General features: G+C 42.0%; 1 protein-coding gene across 1 annotated transcript; it reads left to right on the forward strand.

The window, feature by feature from the left end:
• The first annotated feature begins 4961 nt into the window (after positions 1 to 4961).
• Positions 4962 to 22959, forward strand: snx1a (sorting nexin 1a). Its single transcript, XM_060914412.1, has 15 exons — positions 4962 to 5148; positions 8059 to 8698; positions 9049 to 9185; positions 12913 to 12982; positions 13387 to 13430; positions 13524 to 13665; positions 13766 to 13844; positions 13949 to 14024; positions 16198 to 16311; positions 16427 to 16520; positions 17677 to 17882; positions 18140 to 18283; positions 20421 to 20501; positions 20622 to 20693; positions 20787 to 22959. Exons 1-15 carry the CDS (start codon positions 5029 to 5031, stop codon positions 20835 to 20837), a joined length of 2070 nt encoding a protein of 689 aa, XP_060770395.1. The 5' UTR covers positions 4962 to 5028; the 3' UTR covers positions 20838 to 22959.
• Positions 22960 to 23278: the final 319 nt, after the last annotated feature.

The raw sequence follows: 23278 nt of genomic DNA on the forward strand, positions 1-23278 counted from the left end.
AATGCTTCAAGTACATTTTTGTAAGTTATGCCTCGAGAAAAGGGTATACTATTCCTATATAATTATAGAAAGTATAAAACGTTTGAATAAAATAACGAAACTTCCATAAATTTAAAGAAATATTGGATGCCGATCTATCAAATGGTCACAATATTCTATGCTTTGTAGTTTTATATTTATTTTCCAAATGCATCTGCAATTTAATGCTCTGTGCATTTGCATCAATACATTCTTGTATGAATAAAGTGACAGCGACATTTTGAAGCTTTGATCATATTTATTTTAAGATTTATATCGCATTCCCCTTTCACGTTCAATAAAATGTTGCCTGCCATTTATGCACTAATCTTCCATCCATTATCCATAACCGCTTATCCTGTGCAGGCAAGCTGGAGCCTATCCTAGCTGACTATGGGCAAGAGGCAGGGTACACCCTGGACAAGTCACCAGATCATCGCAGGGCTGACATATCGAGACAAATAACCATTCACACTCAATTTAGAGTCACCAATGAGCCTAACCTGCATGTCTTTGGACTGGGGGGGAAACCAGAGCACCTGGAGGAAACCCACACAGACACAGGGAGAACATGCAAACTCCACACAGAAAGGCTCTCGCCGGCCGCTGGGCTCGAACCTAGGACCTTCTTGCTGTGATGCGACAGTACTAACCACAACACCACTGTGCCGCCACACTAAGCTTGTACATATCCATTCACATTTGGCTGCAAATGCCAATAATTATCTGCTACAAATTGTCTGTTGCAGGTCTCCTACATCACCTGTAATAGCCAAGCTTCATCAGTTTTCACATCAATCTAAATGTTCATGCCAATATGAGTGACAAGGAAGGTGAAAAAACTTTGGAAGAGCCACAGATTCCTGTGGACTTTCCATTGTATCTTCTGTGTTCAAATTTGATCCTCTAAGTGCAGACCAACCAGAAGGAAAGCGAGCTAAACTTTCAGTGAACTGGGACAAATGTTTATGTCATGGGTCTTCCTGAAGTGTTAGCAAAGTAGAGAAATTTACTGAGATATCTTGGCAAAAATTATTATCAACAAGATAATATTTATGAACAAGATTACATTAATGATGTAAAACCCCTGCCCAGAGATATGACACAGTTCATAAAACATCATAACTATTATGCAGCTAATGTACTAGAGAAGAGAATAAAGAGGGCAGAAAGTGCATGATCTAGCACCTGCGACACTGAAGTGGCTGGCCCTTCGCACAGGATAACTCAATCTACAACACAGACTTGTGATAAATTAAAATGCATCATCTGTCAAAAAGACAAGAAACTTGCTTCTGATCGAAGGAGGCATGAGGCTGTCCATGCTCTTGACAGCTGTTGACAGGCTGAAGAATGCTGCAGAGATTCGCAATGATGAGCATGTTCTGATGGAGCGACATGGTGGTTCTTGAAAATCTAGTGATCCAGTAGCAGGAGATATAGTAATCCATGGCTCATGCCAGAGCATCTATGCAAACAAACACACCCTGTTGGCTCTGCAAAAATCCACAGCAGAAAAACTTCCATCAGATCCTTATGACAGAGCATTTGATATACTTGCAGATGATATGAAGGCTTGAGTTATTGAAGGGTTAGAAGTGCTACAAATGAGTGACCTGTCACAACAGTTTATTCAGCTTCTGGCAGAATTTGGTATACACCAGCCACAATATCGTAATGAGAAACTGAAAAAAAAATGTCTCAAGAAGGAATTTGGTGAACAAATTTCCTTCTGGCACCCAAAGTTCAGACATGGATCAGAAATCAGAATTCTCTGATGTCCCACCAGGACTGACTGTACAAGCTGAAATGCCTACAGCTAGTCAGCTCGAAGATTATGAAATTGTAAATGATGAAATAGAGGCTGCACAGAGCTATGCCAATAAAGAAGTTTCTCATATCTACAAGGGCATGCAAATGTAAGTCTGACAAATGTGAAAACTCAAAAGACTGTTGCTGACTTGGCAGTGGGCCATGTTGAGTCAGAGGATGAGTCAGATGATGAGTAAAGTGCATGAAAAAGTCTTTGTGAACACAACTCTACTTATACTAAGATTTCTAGATGTTTGCAGAGTAACGGAAAATCGGTATGTTATGTCTTTGGCCAGTCATTAAAATGGTTTAACATGTTACAAAATTCTTCAATGGTAGATTTGTTTTCCACTGTTCTTGTAAGGGTTTTTCTTGAATGTGATCTGATAATGGCAAACATGGAAGTGTTTCATTTTCTAACATGGGTTTTCAGAGCAATTAAAGTACCCAAATCTTGAGAGATAGCACTCTAGAATTGTCTACTAGCTATGTTTTGTTGTCAAGGACACTTACATTTTTTTTCTTTCTTTGATGTAATTAGGGGCGGCACGGTGGTGTAGTGGTTAGCGCTGTCGCTTCACAGCAAGAAGGTCCGGGTTTGAGTCCCGTGGCTGGCGAGGGCCTTTCTGTGCGGAGTTTGCATGTTCTCCCTGTGTCCGCGTGGGTTTCCTCCGGGTGCTCCAGTTTCCCCCACAGTCCAAAGATATGCAGGTTAGGTTAACTGGTGACTCTAAATTGAGCGTAGGTGTGAATGTGAGTGTGAATGGTTGTCTGTGTCTATGTGTCAGCCCTGTGATGAACTGGAGACTTGTCCAGGGTGTACCCCGCCTTTCGCCCGTAGTCAGCTGGGATAGGCTCCAGCTTGCCTGCGACCCTGTAGAACAGGATAAAGCGGCTAGAGATAATGAGATGAGATGGTTAACGTCTTTTGGACACTTTCTGAGAGGGGTAATGTTTTGAAATTGTGACCTAGTACGCCACAGAAGATTAAAAAAAACCATCAAAGTTAATAATGACAGTGGGTGCAACAAAACTGGCAAATTCAAAATCAGCCCCAGTACTAAGAATGGTGCAGTGAAGCAGTATTCAGTTCAATTAAACACAGTAATAAATGACAGGGCAGGTTATCAAGGCCTTTAGTTAAGCTTATAGATCAAAGGTAAGAGTCCAGATAAGAGCCAAGTCCTTTCACACCCCAAACCTTGTTTTGGCAGCACAACCTTGACTCTCTCACCTCAGCAAAGACACACAGAACATTCCAGGGTGTTGATGATCTGTATGCTGTTCAGTACATGTATCAAGTAGAGGGCGCCTGTAGTGCAATGTGCTGTTCATGAGAAGTGTCGATAGAGGGCGCTGATGTGTAATGTGCTATTCATTACAGGTGTCAGTAGAGGGCGCATGTTGTGCAATGTGCTGTACACTACAAGTGTCAATAGAGGGCGCTGATGATCTGTATGTTGTTCAGCACAGGTGTCAGTAGAGGGCGCTAATGATCTGTATGCTATTCAGTACAGGTGTCAGTAGAGGGCGCATGTTGTGCAATGTGCTGTACACTACAAGTGTCAATAGAGGGGGCTGATGTGCAGTGTGCTGTTCAGCACAGGTGTCAGTAGAGGGCGCCGATGATCTGTATGCTGTTCAGTACAGGTGTCAGTAGAGGGCGCCGATGTGTAATGTACTATTCATTACAGGTGTCAGTAGAGGGCGCATGTTGTGCAATATGCTGTACACTACAAGTGTCAATAGAGGGCGCTAATAATCTGTATGCTGTTCAGTACAGGTGTCAGTAGAGGGCGCTAATGATCTGTATGCTATTCAGTACAGGTGTCAGTAGAGGGCGCATGTTGTGCAATGTGCTGTACACTACAAGTGTCAAAGAGGGCGCTGATGACCTGTATTGCTGTTCAGCACATGTGTCAGTAGAGGGCGCTGATGTGTAATGTGCTATTCATTACATGTGTCAGTAGAGGGCGCATGTTGTGCAATGTGCTGTACACTACAAGTGTTAATAGAGGGCGCTAATAATCTGTATGCTGTTCAGCACAGGTATCAGTAGAGGACGCTGATGATCTGTATGCTGTTCAGCACAGGTATCAGTAGAGGGCGCTGATGATCTGTATGCTGTTCAGCACATGTGTCAGTAGAGGGCGCTGATGTGTAATGTGCTATTCATTACATGTGTCAGTAGAGGGCGCTGATGTGTAATGTGCCATTCATTACATGTGTCAGTAGAGGGCGCTGATGTGTAATGTGCTATTCATTACATGTGTCAGTAGAGGGCGCTGATGTGTAATGTGCTATTCATTACATGTGTCAGTAGAGGGCGCATGTTGTGCAATGTGCTGTACACTGCAAGTGTCAACAGAGGGCGCTAATAATCTGTATGCTGTTCAGCACAAGTGTCAGTAGAGGGCGCATGTTGTGCAATGTGCTGTACACTGCAAGTGTCAACAGAGGGCGCTGATGATCTGTATTGCTGTTCAGCACATGTGTCAGTAGAGGGCGCTGATGATCTGTATTGCTGTTCAGTACAAGTGTCAGTAGAGGGCGCTGATGATCTGTATTGCTGTTCAGTACAAGTGTCAGTAGAGGGCGCATGTTGTGCAATGTGCTGTACACTACAAGTGTCAATAGAGGGCGCTGATGATCTGTATTGCTGTTCAGCACATGTGTCAGTAGAGGGCGCTGATGATCTGTATGCTGTTCAGCACAGGTATCAGTAGAGGGCGCTTATGATCTGTATGCTGTTCAGCACATGTGTCAGTAGAGGGCGCTGATGTGTAATGTGCCATTCATTACATTTGTCAATAGAGGGCGCTGATGTGTAATGTGCCATTCATTGCATGTGTCAGTAGAGGGCGCTGATGTGTAATGTGCCATTCATTGCATGTGTCAGTAGAGGGCGCTGATGTGTAATGTGCCATTCATTACATGTGTCAGTAGAGGGCGCTGATGTGTAATGTGCTATTCATTACATCTGTCAGTAGAGGGCGCTGATGTGTAATGTGCCATTCATTACATGTGTCAGTAGAGGGCGCTGATGTGTAATGTGCCATTCATTACATGTGTCAGTAGAGGGCGCTGATGTGCAGTGTGCCTTTATTACAACACCCCCCCTTCCCCCTCAAGCGAGCTAAAGTTTTATGCTGCAGCTTTCCTTCTCTTCGGTTAGAGTAGGCTGAGAGTGAAGTGAAGATGGCGGCCGGCTCGGAGCGCAGTCCGCCTCCTTTTCCCGACTCAGAGGAGCAGGACCCAGAGCCTGAGTTAGGCGAGGACGAGGACAGCGACGAAGGAGCGGACATTTTCACGGGCAGTGTGAGTAAACCGCACTGGTGTGTGCTGCACGAGCTCGACACGGAGACGTGCGTCTCTGCTAAGTGGCTAAGCTAATGCTAGCTCTCTGTGGGGCTGTAAACTTTAGGCGTGAACTCGTCTTTCCAGTTGTTAAGGCTAGCACACACTAGCTAGCCGAAATGTTTCTCCAGCTAGTCAGCTAGCGCTTAGCTACACGGAACATAGATGAGATGAGATGAGATAATATGAGCTAGCTGTGAGAAACTTGAGCTCTCTGGTTGTAGCAGTTTTCGTTAAATTCTGGTTGGCAAGGCACCTACAAATAAACAGAAAGTTTCAGGTCTGGTGAACTCTCTCTCTCTCTCTCCCTCTCTCTCTCTGTCTGTCTCTCTCCCATGATGCATTGAACTGGACACAGCAGTGTAAATAATCTCAGGTTCTCTGTACAGGGTTAATACAGTCAGCTGGAAACTACCTTCAGTGTTGTTGTTGTTTATATATCCCAGGCTTGGTGATGAACTGAAGCTGTGTTGGTGCAACAGATGAACACTGAAGCTTGATTAATGCTGAGTTACACTGCTTTAAGCAAATGTTGTGGGCGCAGATGCGGAAAGCTTATGGAAATCCATTCAAGGAAGTGCTGCTCTAGAGGCCAAACTTCAGCTCTCTTCCCTCTTGTCAGATGATGTTTGCTTTTTCTAAGCTGTGACTCAATAGTAAAGGCGTAGTGTAGTTTGCAGGGGTGTATCAAGACCTGTGGCCAAAGTTCTCAACCCCTGCTCGTTTGAGCAGGAGGAGGAGGGGGAATCAAGAACAGAAGTGCTATATCCAAGTCATTCTGTTTTGTGTAGCTGTGGAAAGTGTTTTTCATTAGCTACGTTGACATGGATCCTAGTAATCAGACTCAAACTTAATGGATTGAAAGAGGTGGTGTAGACTGCTGATAATCTGTTTGATAGGAAGATGATGTCCATATAAGCGCTCAATATTTATACACAGACATCTATCCAAGGGGCGGCACGGTGGTGTAGTGGTCAGCGCTGTCGCCTCACAGCAAGAAGGTCCGGGTTCGAGCCCCGGGGCCGGCGAGGGCCTTTCTGTGTGGAGTTTGCATGTTCTCCCCGTGTCCGCGTGGGTTTCCTCCGGGTGCTCCGGTTTCCCCCACAGTCCAAAGACATGCAGGTTAGGTTAACTGGTGACTCTAAATTGACCGTAGGTGTGAATGTGAGTGTGAATGGTTGTCTGTGTCAGCCCTGTGATGACCTGGCGACTTGTCCAGGGTGTACCCCGCCTTTCACCCGTAGTCAGCTGGGATAGGCTCCAGCTTGCCTGCGACCCTGTAGAACAGGATAAAGCGGCTAGAGATAATGAGATGAGATGGGTCTGTCTCAGAAACTGGGTACTGTGGGGGTGCCCCACTAAATATACTCAGTCAGTAAACGATATGGTTTTGAATGGTGATGTTGGTTTTAATTCGAAATAAGGGTTGTTTTACAATCAGGGTATAAAGTTTGTATCACAGGGGTCCAAAATTCAAATTGATTTAAACTGGTTCTTGTACCAGTTTTTAAGTGAAGGACAAGTTAAAGAACAGATTTCAGATAATTTTTTGGATGGTAGTTTTGTGTAATCTGCTATAAGATGGGAGAAACAAATGAAGTGATTCTCGGAGAGGACTTTTTTTTTTTGACAATTCAGAATCCACTACTTCCATAGTGCTTTTAAATATAAGGCTGTAAGCTTTGTGTTAGTTGTCTCTAATGTTTATGTCCCAATATCTTGACCGCATTTTAGGATGAAAATAATCATTTTATATTGAAAAATTAGCTGTCTCAGAGAGGACTTTTTTTTTTTTTTGACACAATTACATACTAATTTGATCAAAATAGTCTGAAAACTTACTGGCATTCAACATTAAAACTTGACTATGTTTCCAGTGATATGGAACCAAATATTTGTTTTATGGTATAAAGAATGATTTAAGTGCATCCCTTTTGGAGCTACCTGTGGTCAAAAAAAGCACTTTTTCTAAATGACACGAGTAATTTTGCTAAATATGACACATTGCCATACATTCACCAAAAATAACGTTATCACCAAATTTTTTTTTTTTTGCATGGTAAATAGAGCGATCACAGGGCTACAATAAACAACCAAGTTTATTTAGTCAAGCCTTTTGATATTGAAGATAAGTGTTAAATGTGATTTTTAGCTTGTATACCCTGATTGTAAAACAACCCATAAAATGATGAAAGAAACAATACAGATAAAACTAAATCTTTGATGTGAATACTCCACTCAGAATTTGGCAAAAATTCTGCAGATTTGTGGAAAAATGGCAGCTTGATCTGGGACATGATAAATGGTTGACTACATCCATTATCTGTAGCCGCTTATCCTGTTCTACAGGGTCGCAGGCAAGCTGGATCCTATCCCAGCTCACTGTGGGTGAGAGGCAGGGTACACCCTGGACAAGTCACCAGGTCATCGCAGGGCTGACACGGAGACAAACAACCACTCACACCTATGGTCAATTTAAAGCCACCAGTTAACCTAACCTGCATGTCTTTGGACTGTGGGGGAAACCCACGCGGACACAGGGAGAACATGCAAACTCCGCACAGAAAGGCCCTCGCCGGCCACGGGACTCGAACCCGAACCTTCTTGCTGTGAGGCGACAGTGCTGACTGCTACACCACCGTGCCGCCCCATTTGAATTGTAATAAAAAAAAAATTTCCACAGTGGAGGCCAGATAAAGCAAGATACTATCTTTTTATTCTTACTAAACATGACAAAAGAAACATTGAGTGTTAGGTAAATGCAAAAAAAAAAAAAAAGTAAAATTAGAAAATTTATTTTTTGATCTTAATGTCCCAAATGAGATATTCATTCAGAATGAAAACGTAGTTAATCGAGTCGTCTTTGTGCAGGGGCTCTCTCACACACCGGTGGATCCTCTCAGTAAGTCTCCTGAAGACATCTTCAGTGAAGCCTTAGAAGATCCTTTGAATGACCAGAGCGGGGCGAACACTGAACCCAAGAAGTCAGCGAAGGACACTAAAGGAGCTGCCTGTGTGGAGGTCGATCTGTTTTCTGATCCTTTAGGCGAGTCTGGAGCTCAGCTGATCACCCCTGATAAAAACAGTAGTTCACCTTTAAAGAGCGACATCGGCAAGAGTTCAGCGGCACAGGGTGACGCCAATAGTGAGAGGTTTGGCATGCCTCAAAATGATATCAAAAAGTCCGAGGACATTTTTGAAGAGCCACCAAAAGAAGGTACTACTAAAACACCTGAACCTCTAGGTGGCGCTGCAGGGGGTAAGAAAGCACCTAGTACCGACCTGTTTGGAGATGATGATGGTGGTGACCTTTTCGAGGAGCCTTTGCAAGCTGCGGTGAAGAAACCTCAGGCAAAGGATGCCAGTAAAGGGTGCACTGAGCAGACGAAAGATGCCACTACTGACCTTTTTGCTGAGGAGGTCATCAGAGTCCCTGCTGCTGCTAAACCCAGCACAGACACCAGCTCCAAAACCAACGGACTGCACTCGGACGAGGAAGATCTGTTTACAGGTACTTTGTTGTGAGTGATGTAATGTGTTAGGACAGTTCGTTTTGTTTTTTGTAAATATGGTCAAGCTTGAACTCGGACTTTAGTTTAATGTTGTTCTAGCTCTTCTTGGAAGCGTATGATAAAGAAGTGCAGTTTCAGCAGTGTGTCTTTGAGTTTAGGAAGAGCAAGGGCAGCTCCCCCCCCCACTCTGTGCTGATGAGGCATTTCATTTTCAAGCTCTGAGCTTTACTTAATGATGTGGCCTGGAAGTGACCTAAACCCCCTGCTCACTTCCTGGGAACTCGAGGTAATGTGTCGTGTGATCTCTAATATTCTTTCTCTTTTGCTTCCTTCTCTCCCTCCCTTCCAGAGGCCACTGTTGAGCTGTCTCTGGACAGTCCTCATAATGACCGCAGGAAGAGAGAAGCACCAAAGGCCTCGGCACCAGCTTCCTCTCTCTCAGCTGCAGCGAGTGCCTCCAAACCTCCGACGAAAACACTAGAGGAGGTATATAATCCAGCAGAGCATGTCTCTCAAAGATGGTCAGAGTATCTTCTTGGATTAAGTGCCATTTATTTACTGATGCAAAAAAATATTAACAGCATCGTTTTATCCCCATGACAGCAACGTTGACCAACAGTTGCTATTCAGTATGTTTACAAGCACATTAATATTCCACTATTTTTTCCGAATGTCACAGTATTCAGAGTTTGATATGGGTCATGTAAACAGCATATCCCGTTTGGATATTCTGAATTTAGCGTTTTTCAATTAGGACGTGGAATATTGCGATATTATTCAGGTTTTAAGAGCATTTGGATGTGCGTACAGTGCATTTGGAATATGAGCTTCAATTGGGGTTTTACACTACGTTCAGACTGCAACCTGAAACGACCCATATCCGATTTGTTGTGAAATCCGATTTTTTTTGTTAGGCCGTTCACATTACCAATTATATGAGACTTGTATGCGATCTCCAATATGAACGGAAAACGACCCAAAAGTGTCCTGCATGCGCAAATTGACACGTAATAAGCACATCTACGTAATACGTAAACAAAAAAAAAAAGCGCACTCTTCAAGTTTGCAAGTAAAGCATGGAGATGAGGCGAGACCTGGCGATGTGGTTTTTGTGGCGGCGGCGGAACTCGCACAATAATCTGATTAATGTGGGCAGTAGACTAATGAGACCGAAGGTGTCAAATTACTGGAAATTTCCAGAACAATCTTGTAATACAGGATGGTTTAAGTTATAAATCAGTTATCGAAACTGTTTTATTTAATCAGGCTAACAGATAAACATCCAGGTCCCTACCAAATCCACCATTAGCTTGATCAATTCTATAAAAGTCTATTTAAATTCTGAAAACTGTATAAATGTTGTTGTTTTCCACCAAAGAGGCGGGATTAGCCAACGCAGAATAGTGACGTTTGTCTCTTGTTGATGACGTGTAGGTGGCATGAATGCGACCTGTCCGGTCAGACTGCAGTCGCATGTGAAAATAACGGATATGCATCGGAATTAGGACCACATATCCAAGCGGCCTGGGTCGCATGTGAAAAAATCGGATCTGTGTCGTTCAGATTGTCAATAACAAATCAGATACAGGTCGCATATGGGCAAAAAAATCAGATATGGGTTGTTTCAGGGTGCAGTCTGAACGTAGTCCAAAGCACATGGTCTGTTGCATGTTTATGGTCAGATCTGTGCGTTCGACGCAAACCGATGAGAAAAGTTTGCAAAGTAAATGGGAATATTAGTGATAATAATAATTTTCATTAGCCATGTAAACAGCTCAGTAGGGATATTGTCTCTTTTTTTTTTTTTTTTTTTTTTTTTTGGAATAAGGGTAAAACCCGGAATATTTAATGCATGTAAATGTTTGTATGATTGTTATGAAGCTAAGATGTGAATAGGGTTTTTATTTTTTTTATATAAAAGTGTTATCTTTCATGTAATTGTTACAGATGAATGCTGGTTAAAATATGATCCGGAGTTTCTGTGCATACAACATATGTCTATATGATTTTATACAAGAGTGCACAGCTCATAAATGTATTAGCTATGCTGTTAGGCAAGTGACAGCCCCGGTGTGTTGCCCAATCCCGTGTAATTATTGACCTGGAAGTCGAATTAATGAAGTTGAAATGAGGCAACTAACGTAATACATTTGATGAGCCAATCATATGAATTAATGCAGGTTATGTAAAACAAGTGAGAATTTGAATCCTTGTGATGAGTAAGTTTATGGAGCTGGTCCTTATCCTCTCCTGATAATATCTTTGGTGATGGAGCATCGTCTTTGCATCCTCAGCAAAACAGCAGGAAGGCTTTGGATAATGTTTCAGTAGTGAGCTGTAGTATTCTCTCCTCTCATTTTCATTTCATTTTTACTTGGTGTTTAAAGGTCTGATGACACGAACATGACTCTATGCAATTTCTTAAATAAACTATACAACATGGCAAACATGTTAGATTTCTGTTATAATTACGTGAAAAGAAGCTGTTACACGAATATCCAACTTTTAATTGCACAGCGCAAGAAAACTGGGTCCGTGGCTCGCGGCCATGTTGTGACGTCAGCGGGAGAACACGCTGAGGTTCACTGGCTGTTCTACTCAATGGAAATGGCGCATGAAAACGCCGGTGAACTCTCTAGTGCTAGCTCTTCCTCTTCTGGGAGTCTAGAATTGTGTTGATCTCTTCCGAATAGAATCTATGATAGTCTACCCTCTTTACCCTTTGCCTCTCGTTGCTAGGCGGCAGTTACATGAAAGCCGCAAGCTTTCACAAGCAAATACATGACTGATATCACGCTGACTTTATGATTACATTTATGATTATCATGTAGAATCTATAGCTCTACGTACCTTTATCTTATGTCGTTTCACAACACATGCTCTGACAGGAGGACTGCCTTTGGATCCGGCATAGCTACTAGTAGACCCCCTCCGGAATACTGGCAGTGTTGCCAGATTGGGATTTTTCCTGCCCAGTTGGGCGGTTTCAAGTGCATTTTGGTGGGTTTTGAACATATTTTGGGCTGGAAAACGTCAGCAGTATCTGGCAACAGATACTGCTGACGTTTTCCAGCCCAAAATATGTTCAAAACCCACCAAAATGCACTTGAAACCGCTCAACTGGGCGGGAAAAATCCCAATCTGGCAACACTGTGTAGGCACTGCTGATGGTAGTAACGCACGTTTGTGCTGAACTGCACACCCAAGAGATTCTTTTAAGCTGGGAAGGGTGTCAAAACAATCCAAATCGAAGTGTTCAGAGCACAGGACGGATGTTGGTGAGGGCTCCCACTTGTCACGAGTGCGCCTGACTTGCTTCACCCACTTCGCATGCAGCTCGGGATCTCTGGGAAACTTGAATAAACTTACCCCATCCTTGTGGGTTTTGGAGCAAAAGTCGGCAACACAACGCGAAGGCATAATAACTATATATAAAATAATAATGTATAATAATAATAATGACAAACTGAACACCTGTCGCATCAACAACAAACTGGTAAGTTAGGAGGAAGGTTCTTTCGCTGACGTCATATAGCTCCTCCTCTTCCTTCGTCTCCTGGGTGCTGCAGCCCCGTCAAATTTGCCCAAATAGCTGCGTTTTTATCATAACTTGTAAAATAGGCGCCTTCGTGAATTAATATATGGATCATTGGGAATTACTTTTTATGTTATAAAACATCGCCAAAGATGTCAAAAACGTGTCATCAGCACTTTAAATGCGAGGTGACTGTGTGTAGTGCTAGCTAGAGTTACTGGAATTTTTTTTTTTTAATTATTGTACTGTTTTTTTTTTTTTTTTTTTCTCTCTCTCAGTTTTCTCACCGTTTCTACATCCGTTCTTATTCTTAGTCCTGTATCTGTTCAACTAAATTAACGTTTCTGCTTAATTAAAATAGCTCCTACCAGCAACCAGAGCGTGTGAGTCATACAGCAGATGGTAGGATTTGGAATAGTAACACGCCACATTGTGTTACTAAGAAGCATATAAACAAGTTGAAAGAATGAAACGCTTTCTTTTGTCAAGGTCAAACCGAAATCGTGTTTTTTTTTGTTTGTTTTTTTTTTTCCCCTTCTCTGGTTGTTGAGTGTAGTAACAAGAAACTGTGGAAATCCCTGGATGGATATTTGAGAGAATTTTCTTAACCTGTGCGTTTTGGGGTCCCCCCCTCCCCTTTTTCTCTTATATATTCTGTCTCATGCACGCACAATACAGCTGGAGGAGGAAGAAGAGGAGAAGGACAAATTTGATTTGAACATTTCAGTTACAAACCCAGAGAAAGTCGGTAAGTCCATTCCCTATAATTCCTCACGGCTGACCTCAAAGGAAGTTAGTTCAGCGAGAACATACTGTAGTGGGAAGTGGAATATCAGCAATGTGATGACGGTTATATTGTTTGATGTATGTGACATGTAAGACAATGCTCGCCGAGCATTGAGAATATTTCACTTCTCCATTCTGGCTTGTGGCACCTAGCTTCGCTTTGGTCTGCCCTTCTCCCATGTGGGTGATAGTATGTTATTGCTGGAGACCTGCTCTCAGTCTTCTTTAGCTGTACCTCCACTATGGCTGGCTTTGTGGTTTATGTAGAACGTTTTAACAGATGACGCCTGCATTAATGAAACGGTAGTTGTTTTCAGGTGGTTTTTCTGATGCACTGACTGACTCACTGCTGCCCCTTTCCTACAGGTGATGGTATGAATGCCTACATGGCCTACAAAGTCTCCACACAGGTATATGCCTTTTATGATTTGAAACATTCTTACTCTGAACAGCTTGATTTTAACTCTGCGTGTCCATCTTTTCTCTTTTACACGTACGCCCAGACGACGTTGCCCATGTTCCGCGGTAAGCAGTTCACAGTGCGTAGGCGCTTCAGCGATTTTCTGGGTCTCTATGAGAAACTCTCAGAGAAACATTCGCAGAATGGCTACATCGTGCCTCCACCACCAGAGAAGAGCATTCTGGGTATCTTGGATTTTGTAGTGCAAAAACTTTGAATTAATATAGCTGTATATCATTATAGTTTTTCCAAAATTCAACTGCCGCGTGCACTGTTTTTGAAAAGGAATGACCAAAGTGAAGGTGGGAAAGGAAGACCCATCGTCAGCTGAGTTTGTTGAACGGAGGAGAGCTGCTCTAGAAAGGTTATTCTTTATAACTTTTTATATCGATGGATTGTGACAGTTTTGAGAACCATTTCGTGTTTGTCTAACGGTAAAACGGTTCCATCCATCAAATTATTGCTTAGGTATCTCCAGAGACTTGTGTCTCATCCATCTCTGCTGCAAGACCCAGATGTGAGAGAGTTTTTAGAGAAAGAGGAGGTAAGAGAGAGCTCTCTTGTAACACACACACTTTAGCTTTTGAAACATTTATATAGTGATACTCAAAGATATGTGGTCAAAAGTATGTGGACACTGAAACATCACACTTGTATGTGCCCATTTCAAACACCACCCCTCCATGTTGTTCATTCATCTACAAGAGCGTGAGTGAGGTCAGGCACTGCTGTCAGGTGAGGAGGCCTGGGGTGCAGTCAGCATTCCAGGTCATCCCAAAGGTGTTGAGGTTAGGGCTCTGTACAGGGCACTCAAGTTCTTCAGCTATAGCCTTGGCAGACCATGTCTCCATGGTGCTCGGTTTGTGCACAGGGGAATAAGTTCCAGTGAAGTGAGATTGTAATGCTACAACATACAAAGACCTTCTATGCAATTGTGCGCTTCAAATTTTGTGGCAGTAGTCTGGGGAAGAACCACATACTACAGTGGTGTGAAAGTGTTTGCCCCTTCCTGATTTCTTATTTTTTTGCGTGTTTGTCCCACTTAAATGTTTCAGCTCATCAACCAAATTTAAATATTAGACAAAGATAACACAAGTAAACACAAAATGCAGCTTTTAAATGAAGGTTTTTATTATTAAGGGGAACAAAAATACAAACCTACATGGCGCTGTGTGAAAGTGATTGCCCGACCCGTTAAAGCATAAATTAACTGTGGTTTATCACATCTTTGGAAAGCTGAGTTCAATTTCTCTAGCCACACCCAGGCCTGATTACTGCCACACCTGTTCTCAATCAAGAAATCACTTAAATAGGACCTGCCTGACAAAGTGAAGTAGACCAAAAGATTCTCAAAAGCTAGACATCATGCTGCGATCCAAAGAAATTCGGGAACAAATGAGAAACAAAGTAATTGAGATCCATCAGTCTGGAAAAGGTTATAAAGCCATTTCTAAAGCTTTGGGACTCCAGCGAACCACAGTGAGAGCCATTATCCACAAATGGCGACAACATGGAACAGTGGTGAACCTTCCCAGGAGTGGCCGGCTGACCAAAATTACCCCAAGAGCGCAGCGACGACTCATCCAAGAGGTTACAAAAGACCCCACAACAACATCCAAAGAACTGCAGGCCTCACTTGCCTTAGTTAAAGTCAGTGTTCATGACTCCACCATAAGAAAGAGACTGGGCAAAAATGGCCTACATGGCAGAGTTCCAAGACGAAAACCACTGCTCAGCAAAAAGAACATAAAGGCGCGTCTCAGTTTTGCCAGAAAACATCTTGATGATCCCCAAGGCTTTTGGGAAAATATTGTGTGGACTGCCGAGACAAAAGTTGAACTTTTTGGAAGGTGTATGTCCCATTACATCTGGCGTAAAAGTAACACGGCATTTCAGAAAAGGAATATCATACCAACAGTAAAATATGGTGGTGGTAGTGTGATGGTCTGGGGCTGTTTTGCTGCTTCAGGACCTGGAAGACTTGCTGTGGTAAATGGAACCATGAATTCTGCTGTCGACCAAAAAATCCTGAAGGAGAATGTCCGGCCATCTGTTCGTGACCTCAAGCTTCGGCGCAGTTGGGTTCTGCAGCAAGACAATGATCCAAAACACACCAGCAAGTCCACCTCTGAATGGCTTAAGAAAAACAAAATGATGACTTTGGAGTGGCTTAGTCAAAGTCCTGACCTGAATCCAACTGAAATGCTGTGGCATGACCTTAAAAAGGCAGTTCATGCTCGAAAACCCTCCAATGTGGCTGAATTACAACAATTCTGCAAAGATGAGTGGGCCAAAATTCCTCCAAGCGCTGTAAAGGACTCATTGCCAGTTATCCCAAACGCTTGATTGCAGTTATTGCTGCTAAGGGTGGCCCAACCAGTTATTAGGTTTAGGAGGCAATCACTTTTTCACACAGGGTCATGTAGGTTTGGATTTTTTTTTCCCCCCCTTAATAAAAACTTTCATTTAAAAACTGCATTTGTGTTATCTTTGTCTAATATTTAAATTTGTTTGATGATCTGAAACATTTAAGTGTGACAAACGTGCAAAAAAAATAAGAAATCAGGAAGAGGGCAAACACTTTTTTTCAGACCACTGTATATGGCTGGAATGTGCAGGTGTCCGCATACTTCTGGCTGTAAAATGTAGCCGGTGTTCTCAGAAGAAAGTCCGAGTTTGTGTATGGCTCTAATATATCAACCCGTGTGTTCTGGTAGTTACCCAGGGCAGTGAGCACCCAGGCGTTGAGTGGAGCTGGATTCCTCAAGATGATCAACAAGGCCACTGACGCAGTCAGTAAGATGACCATCAAAATGAATGAGTCAGACGTTGTGAGTGTCGCTGCTGTCGCCAGAGTGATGACTCCGTCTTATTTAAGCTATCACAATGAAATACCGCTCCTTTTTTTGATAAGTGGCTGAATGTGTGAATGTGTATGCCTGGCAGTGGTTTGAAGAAAAGCTGCAGGAGGTGGAGAGTGAGGACCAGCAGCTGAGGAAGCTGCACGTCATGGTGGAGTCCCTCGTTAACCACAGGAAAGGTAGATTCAGGTGTTTTCACATTCCTGGAAGTACAGACTGTATCAGTGCTGGTTTATCCAGTTTGTAGCTCGATATCTAAAGGTTCTGGTGATGGCTGGTTGTTTTATATTGGGGTAGTAAAAGTCAGGCTTTGTGTAACGTAAAGATGAAGTCAGTGTTTGCTACTGTTAATGATCTCATTTACACTGTCTTTTGTGACATTTTTTGCATGTTCATTGTCTCTTATCTAGAGGAAATGGGTTTTTCCAGTGAATACATGGGTGTGTATTAGGGCTGGGCGATATGAGAAATTATATCACGATATATTTTTTTCAAAATTTTCGATAACGATATATATATCACGATATAAATCAAATCACCATTTTTGTATTTTTCTTTAATTTTCTGCTCAAAATATGAACATTACAAATTAGTAGTTCCTTCCTAATTAACAAAAATAGCTTAACAAGCTTTCAAGTTTCACAGAACCAAAACAAACTGGATGCACATTCTTTTGTTCTTTTTGTTCAAATGAATAAACTGAAAAATAAAAACTATATACCATTGTTAATCATTTGTGCAAATTCTAGCAGCTTTCAAATAAACATAAGACATATTGACGTGTAAACCTTATGCTGCAAGGAGAAAAAAAGTGCAATCCTGTACGTCAGTGTGTTTAAGGTTTTGTGTAACGCTTTGTTGTATGTCCAATTTTAAATATCCAAAATACCTCCACACAACCGAAGATCTCTGGCCCTTCTTTTCAACGATGTCCTCCAGGGCAGCGCTCTGACTTTCCTGTTCAGAACTCCGGTCAGTCGGCTTCTCGCTCATTTTTATAATCGCTTTGTTGGAGAAATGCAGCGCTCCTGCAAACTTCACCACAGCCATGCTGTGCGTTGCTGCTACACGTGTGTGTTTGTGTGTGCACGCAACCTAACTTGACGTGGCTCTCTTCCAACTGATTGGTTACGTGCGGTACTGTTTAGTTATGATTGGCTATTTGCGTGTCTGTCAAAACTTCGGATGAAGTAATTTTATTGAAGGCGTAGGCATATCGTACGTGTTTAATTTCTAATCGTAGAGATTTTATATCGTGAATAACATCGTAATCGTAAAATCACCCAGCCCTAGTGTGTATATGACGATGGTGGTAAATGAGTCGTCTGTTTGCAGAGTTGTCTATGAACACAGCAGTGTTTGCAAAGAGTGTGGCAATGTTGGGTAGTTCGGAAGATAACACCGCGCTCTCCCGAGCCCTGTCTCAGCTGGCTGAAGTGGAGGACCGCATCGAGCAGCTTCATCAGGACCAGGCTTCTAATGACTTCTTCATCTTCGCAGAGCATCTTGCAGACTACATCCGCTTGCTCGGGGCAGTCCGGGTACGCAACGTAGACCCTTTCGCACGCGCACAGAAGCACCTTGTGCTTAATGTAGTTTCAGCATTGACACCAGTTCACCAAGTTCAAAGCTTTATTGTAAACCTTGGCAGACGGCAGGGCAGTTTTTGAAATCGCCACAGTTAAGGCATGCATCATATTTTGAGGAAGCTCAGAAAGTTAGAGCTAATTCTAGGAGCAGAGAAGTTTCACAAATGATCAGCTGCTGCTGAAAGCTTTAAATAAGTATGTGTGTCCAGGCTTGCTTTGACCAGCGGATGAAGGCGTGGCAGCGCTGGCAGGACGCTCAGAACATGCTACAGAAGAAACGAGAGACTGAGGCCAAGCTGCTGTGGGCTAACAAACCAGACAAACTTCAGCAAGCCAAGGACGAGATCACTGAGGTAATGCTGACATGAAAACCAAGTAATGTACTACACCAGGGGTTTTCAAAGTGTGGGAGAGTCAGCCCCCCCCCCCTCGGAGAGCAAATAAACAACAGCACCCCCCCCCTTTACAATTTTTGTTGTTGCTATACTTAATGTTCCATTCGTATTTTTTAAAAAATAGTTGTTGTACACTTTTTTTTTTTCTTTTACACATTTTAAACATCTGTGCTTTTTAAAACACCTTGTTTTACACATTTTAAACATCTCATAGCATCGTTAGCTAGCACCTCTTGGCAGATAACACACTGTGGCAGTGGAGCATCTTCAGATCCAGTCCATGAAAATCCAAACTTTAAATAATCGTGGTCATACTTCCTTCTTTTTCCAGTCCCCCAGGATTTCGCAGGCCTTTTTTTGTGATTGTTGTGGGCTAAAATGTCTGTTGCGGGGGGTTTTCCAAAAAATTGCAATGAAAGTTGCGGTGTTTTTTAGGTTTTTGTTGTGATTACATTGCGGGAGGAAGTGAAAGTTGCGAGAAATTGTTGCGATTTTCTCTTTTTGTGATTTAAAATTGAGTGATATGTTAAATACCAAGTTATTACTGAAAAACTATTGATTAAAAAAACAGACACTGAGAAATGGTCCTATAAACAACTTTACCAATATAAAAGATTACCAGGACTACAAAAATGCAGAAAAATAGGCTTTACTTATCCAAATGCACCTGTTGGTTCAAAAGTTAGTGCAGAGAACCTCACAGCACAACATGAAGTTACCTTAAAATATAATATAAATGCCTCAGCTTTCATGGAAGAAAAAAAACTATTAATACTAGTACTGTGTGCAGGCAGTCTCTCCTGAAGACTAAATTAAACAATAATTATAAACTAATAAAATAAATGGCTCAGGCTTCATAGAAGAAAAAACAATTATTTGAACAGAATCTCAACAGTATGATGCTGAAGCTGCCTAAACAATGGAAAATAAAATACCATTTTGGCAAAAATGTTGGCATCCATTAATTTCTTGTATTAAGTAAAAAAATAATAATGTAAAGTGCGCACAGTCCTTCACTGTAAACATAACACACTTTCAGTAACAGAATTTAAGCCTATATAAACACTGACTCGCACACAGTGTTGCCAGATACTGCTAACGTTTTCCAGCCCAAAATATGTTCGAAACCTGCCAAAATGCACTTGAAACCGCTCAATCTGGCAACACTGCGCGCATGCTGCTTCTCTTGAGCGTATACACGGAAGTAAGGCGGAAGGTAGTTTGTCGACGTCACCTCAAGACGACGCCAACGGTTGGTCAAATTTGCGGGAAGGTTGCGGTGATTGGATATAATTGCAACACCGCCCTGAATTCGCGGGGATTGGTTGAATTTGCAAATCGCAACATCCTGGAGGATCTGTTTTTTTGCTTGGCCCAGACTCTGTCTCCTCACTCACTGTAGCTTTAGGTACTAAAATCGGTCCATTTTGTCTCTGGCAAAAGCTAGCTGAAGTTCGCTAAATGTCCGCAGTAGTAACTTATTCTGGTTTATTTTTCCTCACGTTGGGCCCTCCCCCGAAGAACTCTGGCGCCCCCTAGGGTAGGCACGCCCCACACTTTGAAAAGCCCTGTACTACACGACTGGGATTCGACATGTCGCATTGTAACAAGACCTCTCTACCTATCCTTTGAAGATAAAATATTTATTTACTTAATTTATTTCAGTTCAGTCAGTTGGTCGGGTTCAATGCCTGAACTAATAATCACGTCATCAGTTTTACATTGGCTAATCAGACACCAGGTACGCCACCACTCTTGCCAGAGCGGTTGGGGGTTAGGTGCCTTGCTGAAGGGCACTTAAGCCAGTCCTGCTGGTCCAGGGAATCGAACCAGCAACCTTTTGGTCCCAAAGCTGTTTCTCTAACCATTTATTTATTAATTTGGAAGATACCCCAGTCAGTTGGCCTGCTTGACTGGGGTTCCTCTGTGCGCTTAAACAGATGCTCCCAATATTAAATACAGCATTCACTTTGCAGTATTTTAAGCTTTCTGTTTTCTGAGTTTGGTGGCGTGTGAGTGGTGTAGATTTGAAGCAACAGCTTGTTTAAATGTAGCCGTTATTCCCTAAATGACCTCATGTGACTGTGTGTTGCAGTGGGAGTCTAAGGTCAGTCAGTACGAGAGAGACTTTGAGAGAGTATCTGCCACCGTGCGAAAGGAAGTCATCAGGTTTGAGGTGGGCATGGACTATAGGTTTTAGTGCCTTGAGTTGCAAATAATAAAAATAGTGTTTGTAAATATGCTCATTTACGGTAACCAGTGTTAAGGTGTGCGGGTTTTTACTTTTCTGCAACAGAAAGAGAAGACTCGAGATTTCAAGAAGCAAATTGTCAGATATCTGGAGACACTGTTGAATTCACAGCAACAGGTAAAAATGTTAAACTTTTTTTTTTTGTATGCCATTTTTAATAAGTCAGATATTATGAACTCATTTTTTCCTCTCTCTTTCTCTTTTGTGTAGTTGATCAAGTACTGGGAGGCATTCTTGCCAGAGGCAAAAGCAATTGCATGATGGTGGCGTACTCAAATAAACACACACACATGCATACACAGGCCTGCTTAAGACTGAGTCTGCCTTTTCTATACACCTTACCTCTTGCCTATAAACCAAGAGACGTAATGCAAAGGGAAAGAGAGAAACAATCGATATTTAATTTTTTTTTAATTTTTATTAATCACCAGAAGCTTATACTCTATGATTTAACTGAGTTGCCTCCCCCCAATTTAACCTCCATCTTTTCTCTTTGACAGACTAGTTTTAGGGAGTGTGTATGCACGGTGATGAGGCGAGCAGTTATTGGTTTTGTAAAAAAAATAATAATAATAAAAATGATATATGGATAGTGTTCAGAAGTAGTAGGTGCCATTAGTGTGAATAGTGTTCACACCACCCAGGGGAAAATGAGGCCGTGTTAGGAGCTGAGATTTGGCACGTCAGTAGTGCTAATGGTTTACAGTAGTGGGCCCTCTCCCTCCAAATGTACAAGATATCACTTTCTACCCTTCCATGAGTTCTGACCTCCCTCTGCACTCCCTCCTCCTCCATTCCTCCCTCACTCACCTGTGCCTGGTGTAACCTGGGCTAATCCTTCGTGTGTTCTGACGAATGAGACGAGCTTGTTTAGAGTCTGGAAACTGGGCCATTGCAAGCTTCTGCTCTACGTTTAATGCTTTGATTGAAACAGTTCCACAACATGATGGCAGGTCATGTGCGTTCGGGAAGCTGTATTCTGTAAAAGTGCAAGAAAATGCAATGGAAATTGCTTCCTGTGCTCAAGACAACACATTTCAATCAAAAAGTTGAGCATTGAATGATTGATTTCCTTGTTGATGTTTGTCCTTTTGGAGGAGGTACCACAGTGGTGTAGACTGATTAATCGACCTTAACCAAAATGAAATGGAGACTGAGTGGACTCTCTTTTAGTTAATATACAAATTAATTCAGCTGCCGCCCCCCCCCCCCCCCCCCCCGACTATAAAACATACTAGAAGCTAAAATTCTTCGTCAAAATCTGATGGCTTTTACCTGATCATACAGGTGATATTCCACACTTTGGGTGTAGAGAGGACATGTTAGATTTTTCTTTCAAAGACAAAGATAAATTACACTTATAAATTGTATACTTAAATACAGACTGGTTTAGCACTTATGCTGCCAACCAATGTTATTCTGAAAAAGTTGCCTGCGAGTCTTTCTTTAAGCGCGTTTTCCTAAAACAGTGTCTGTTTTGTGCTACACGTTTTATGTCCGAGCCACTCTTATTAATGAAACCGCATTTAAGGCAGCGTTACAATACAAATAATTTTGTTCAATAATTGTTTAAACAGGGATATAAGCCTTAACATTTTCATTTGTACAGTTTAATACATCATGCGATTCACATGAGGTGTTTTTTTTTTTTTTTTTTTTTTTTTTTTTCCCTTTCCCCAAGAGTCATAATGATGGTATGTCAGAATGATTATCCTCATGGTGGTTGGCAGTCAGTTCTCCTCCATCTAACAGAGGATGTTGTATTTGAGATTTATTTGCATATCATTCCACACTTAAGTAATAGAGTTGGGATTTTTTTTTTTTTTTGTCCTCCCTCCCAGATTGTGATGTTGGACATGCCAGTGGGACCCTGTGAGTGAGAATCTAAGGGTTGTGCTTCCTTGTCTGACATGTTAGTCTTTTGAACTGCCATAAAATGTTTGTAAAGGTTTATTTGTTAGTCTGTATTTTTTTAACCTTTCAACCAAGCTAGTAGATACTGCTTATGCACACCTTCTGTTGAGAAACACAATAAAGATAGTTTTAAAGAATATCTCACGGTTTGTCCTGTGCCTGCTGTGGGTATGTCCTTTAGACTTTAATGAAGATTGACAGGAGAGTCCTGTGGCTGTGATTGGGTGGGGGGGAGGGGTTAGGATGTTTGGCTCACTGATTTTTGAAGCATGTAGGTTCACGTTCAGGATGGCAGATTAACAGGCTTGGTACCCTACTGCTGATCTTGTATAAAATTCATTTATATTCCATTACATTAACCAAGCCCATGAGATCATGAATTTTTGGACATGTCTGTAACCGCAAGGTGCTGCATCATGGCACTGGTTACCTTTCTCTCCATAGAAATAAAACAACCTTGAAAAATAAAGTTTATTGCTGTCTGTTTGAAATTTCCAATTCTAATGCTTGCAAAGCACGATATATTGTTATTTCTAGGCTACTGCTGCGATTTATGATTTTTTGCAATTAAGTTAACTCAAAGTGCCTATTGTAGAAGCTTTATTCCAACTTTGTTGTGTAGGTCTTGTAAATAGCACTTATGTTTATTTTCAGTTTGATATTCCTTATCCATCTATTTTTTTTTTCCCCCCATAGACTTTGAATCAAAAAAAATTTCAAACTGTTCTCACATAGGCAGCTTTTAAAATAATACTTCCAAACATACAAGACATGTTTTGGGCAATACT

This window comes from Neoarius graeffei, chromosome 2 (assembly GCF_027579695.1).
Source record: "Neoarius graeffei isolate fNeoGra1 chromosome 2, fNeoGra1.pri, whole genome shotgun sequence".
In the NCBI taxonomy this organism is placed as follows: domain Eukaryota; kingdom Metazoa; phylum Chordata; class Actinopteri; order Siluriformes; family Ariidae; genus Neoarius; species Neoarius graeffei.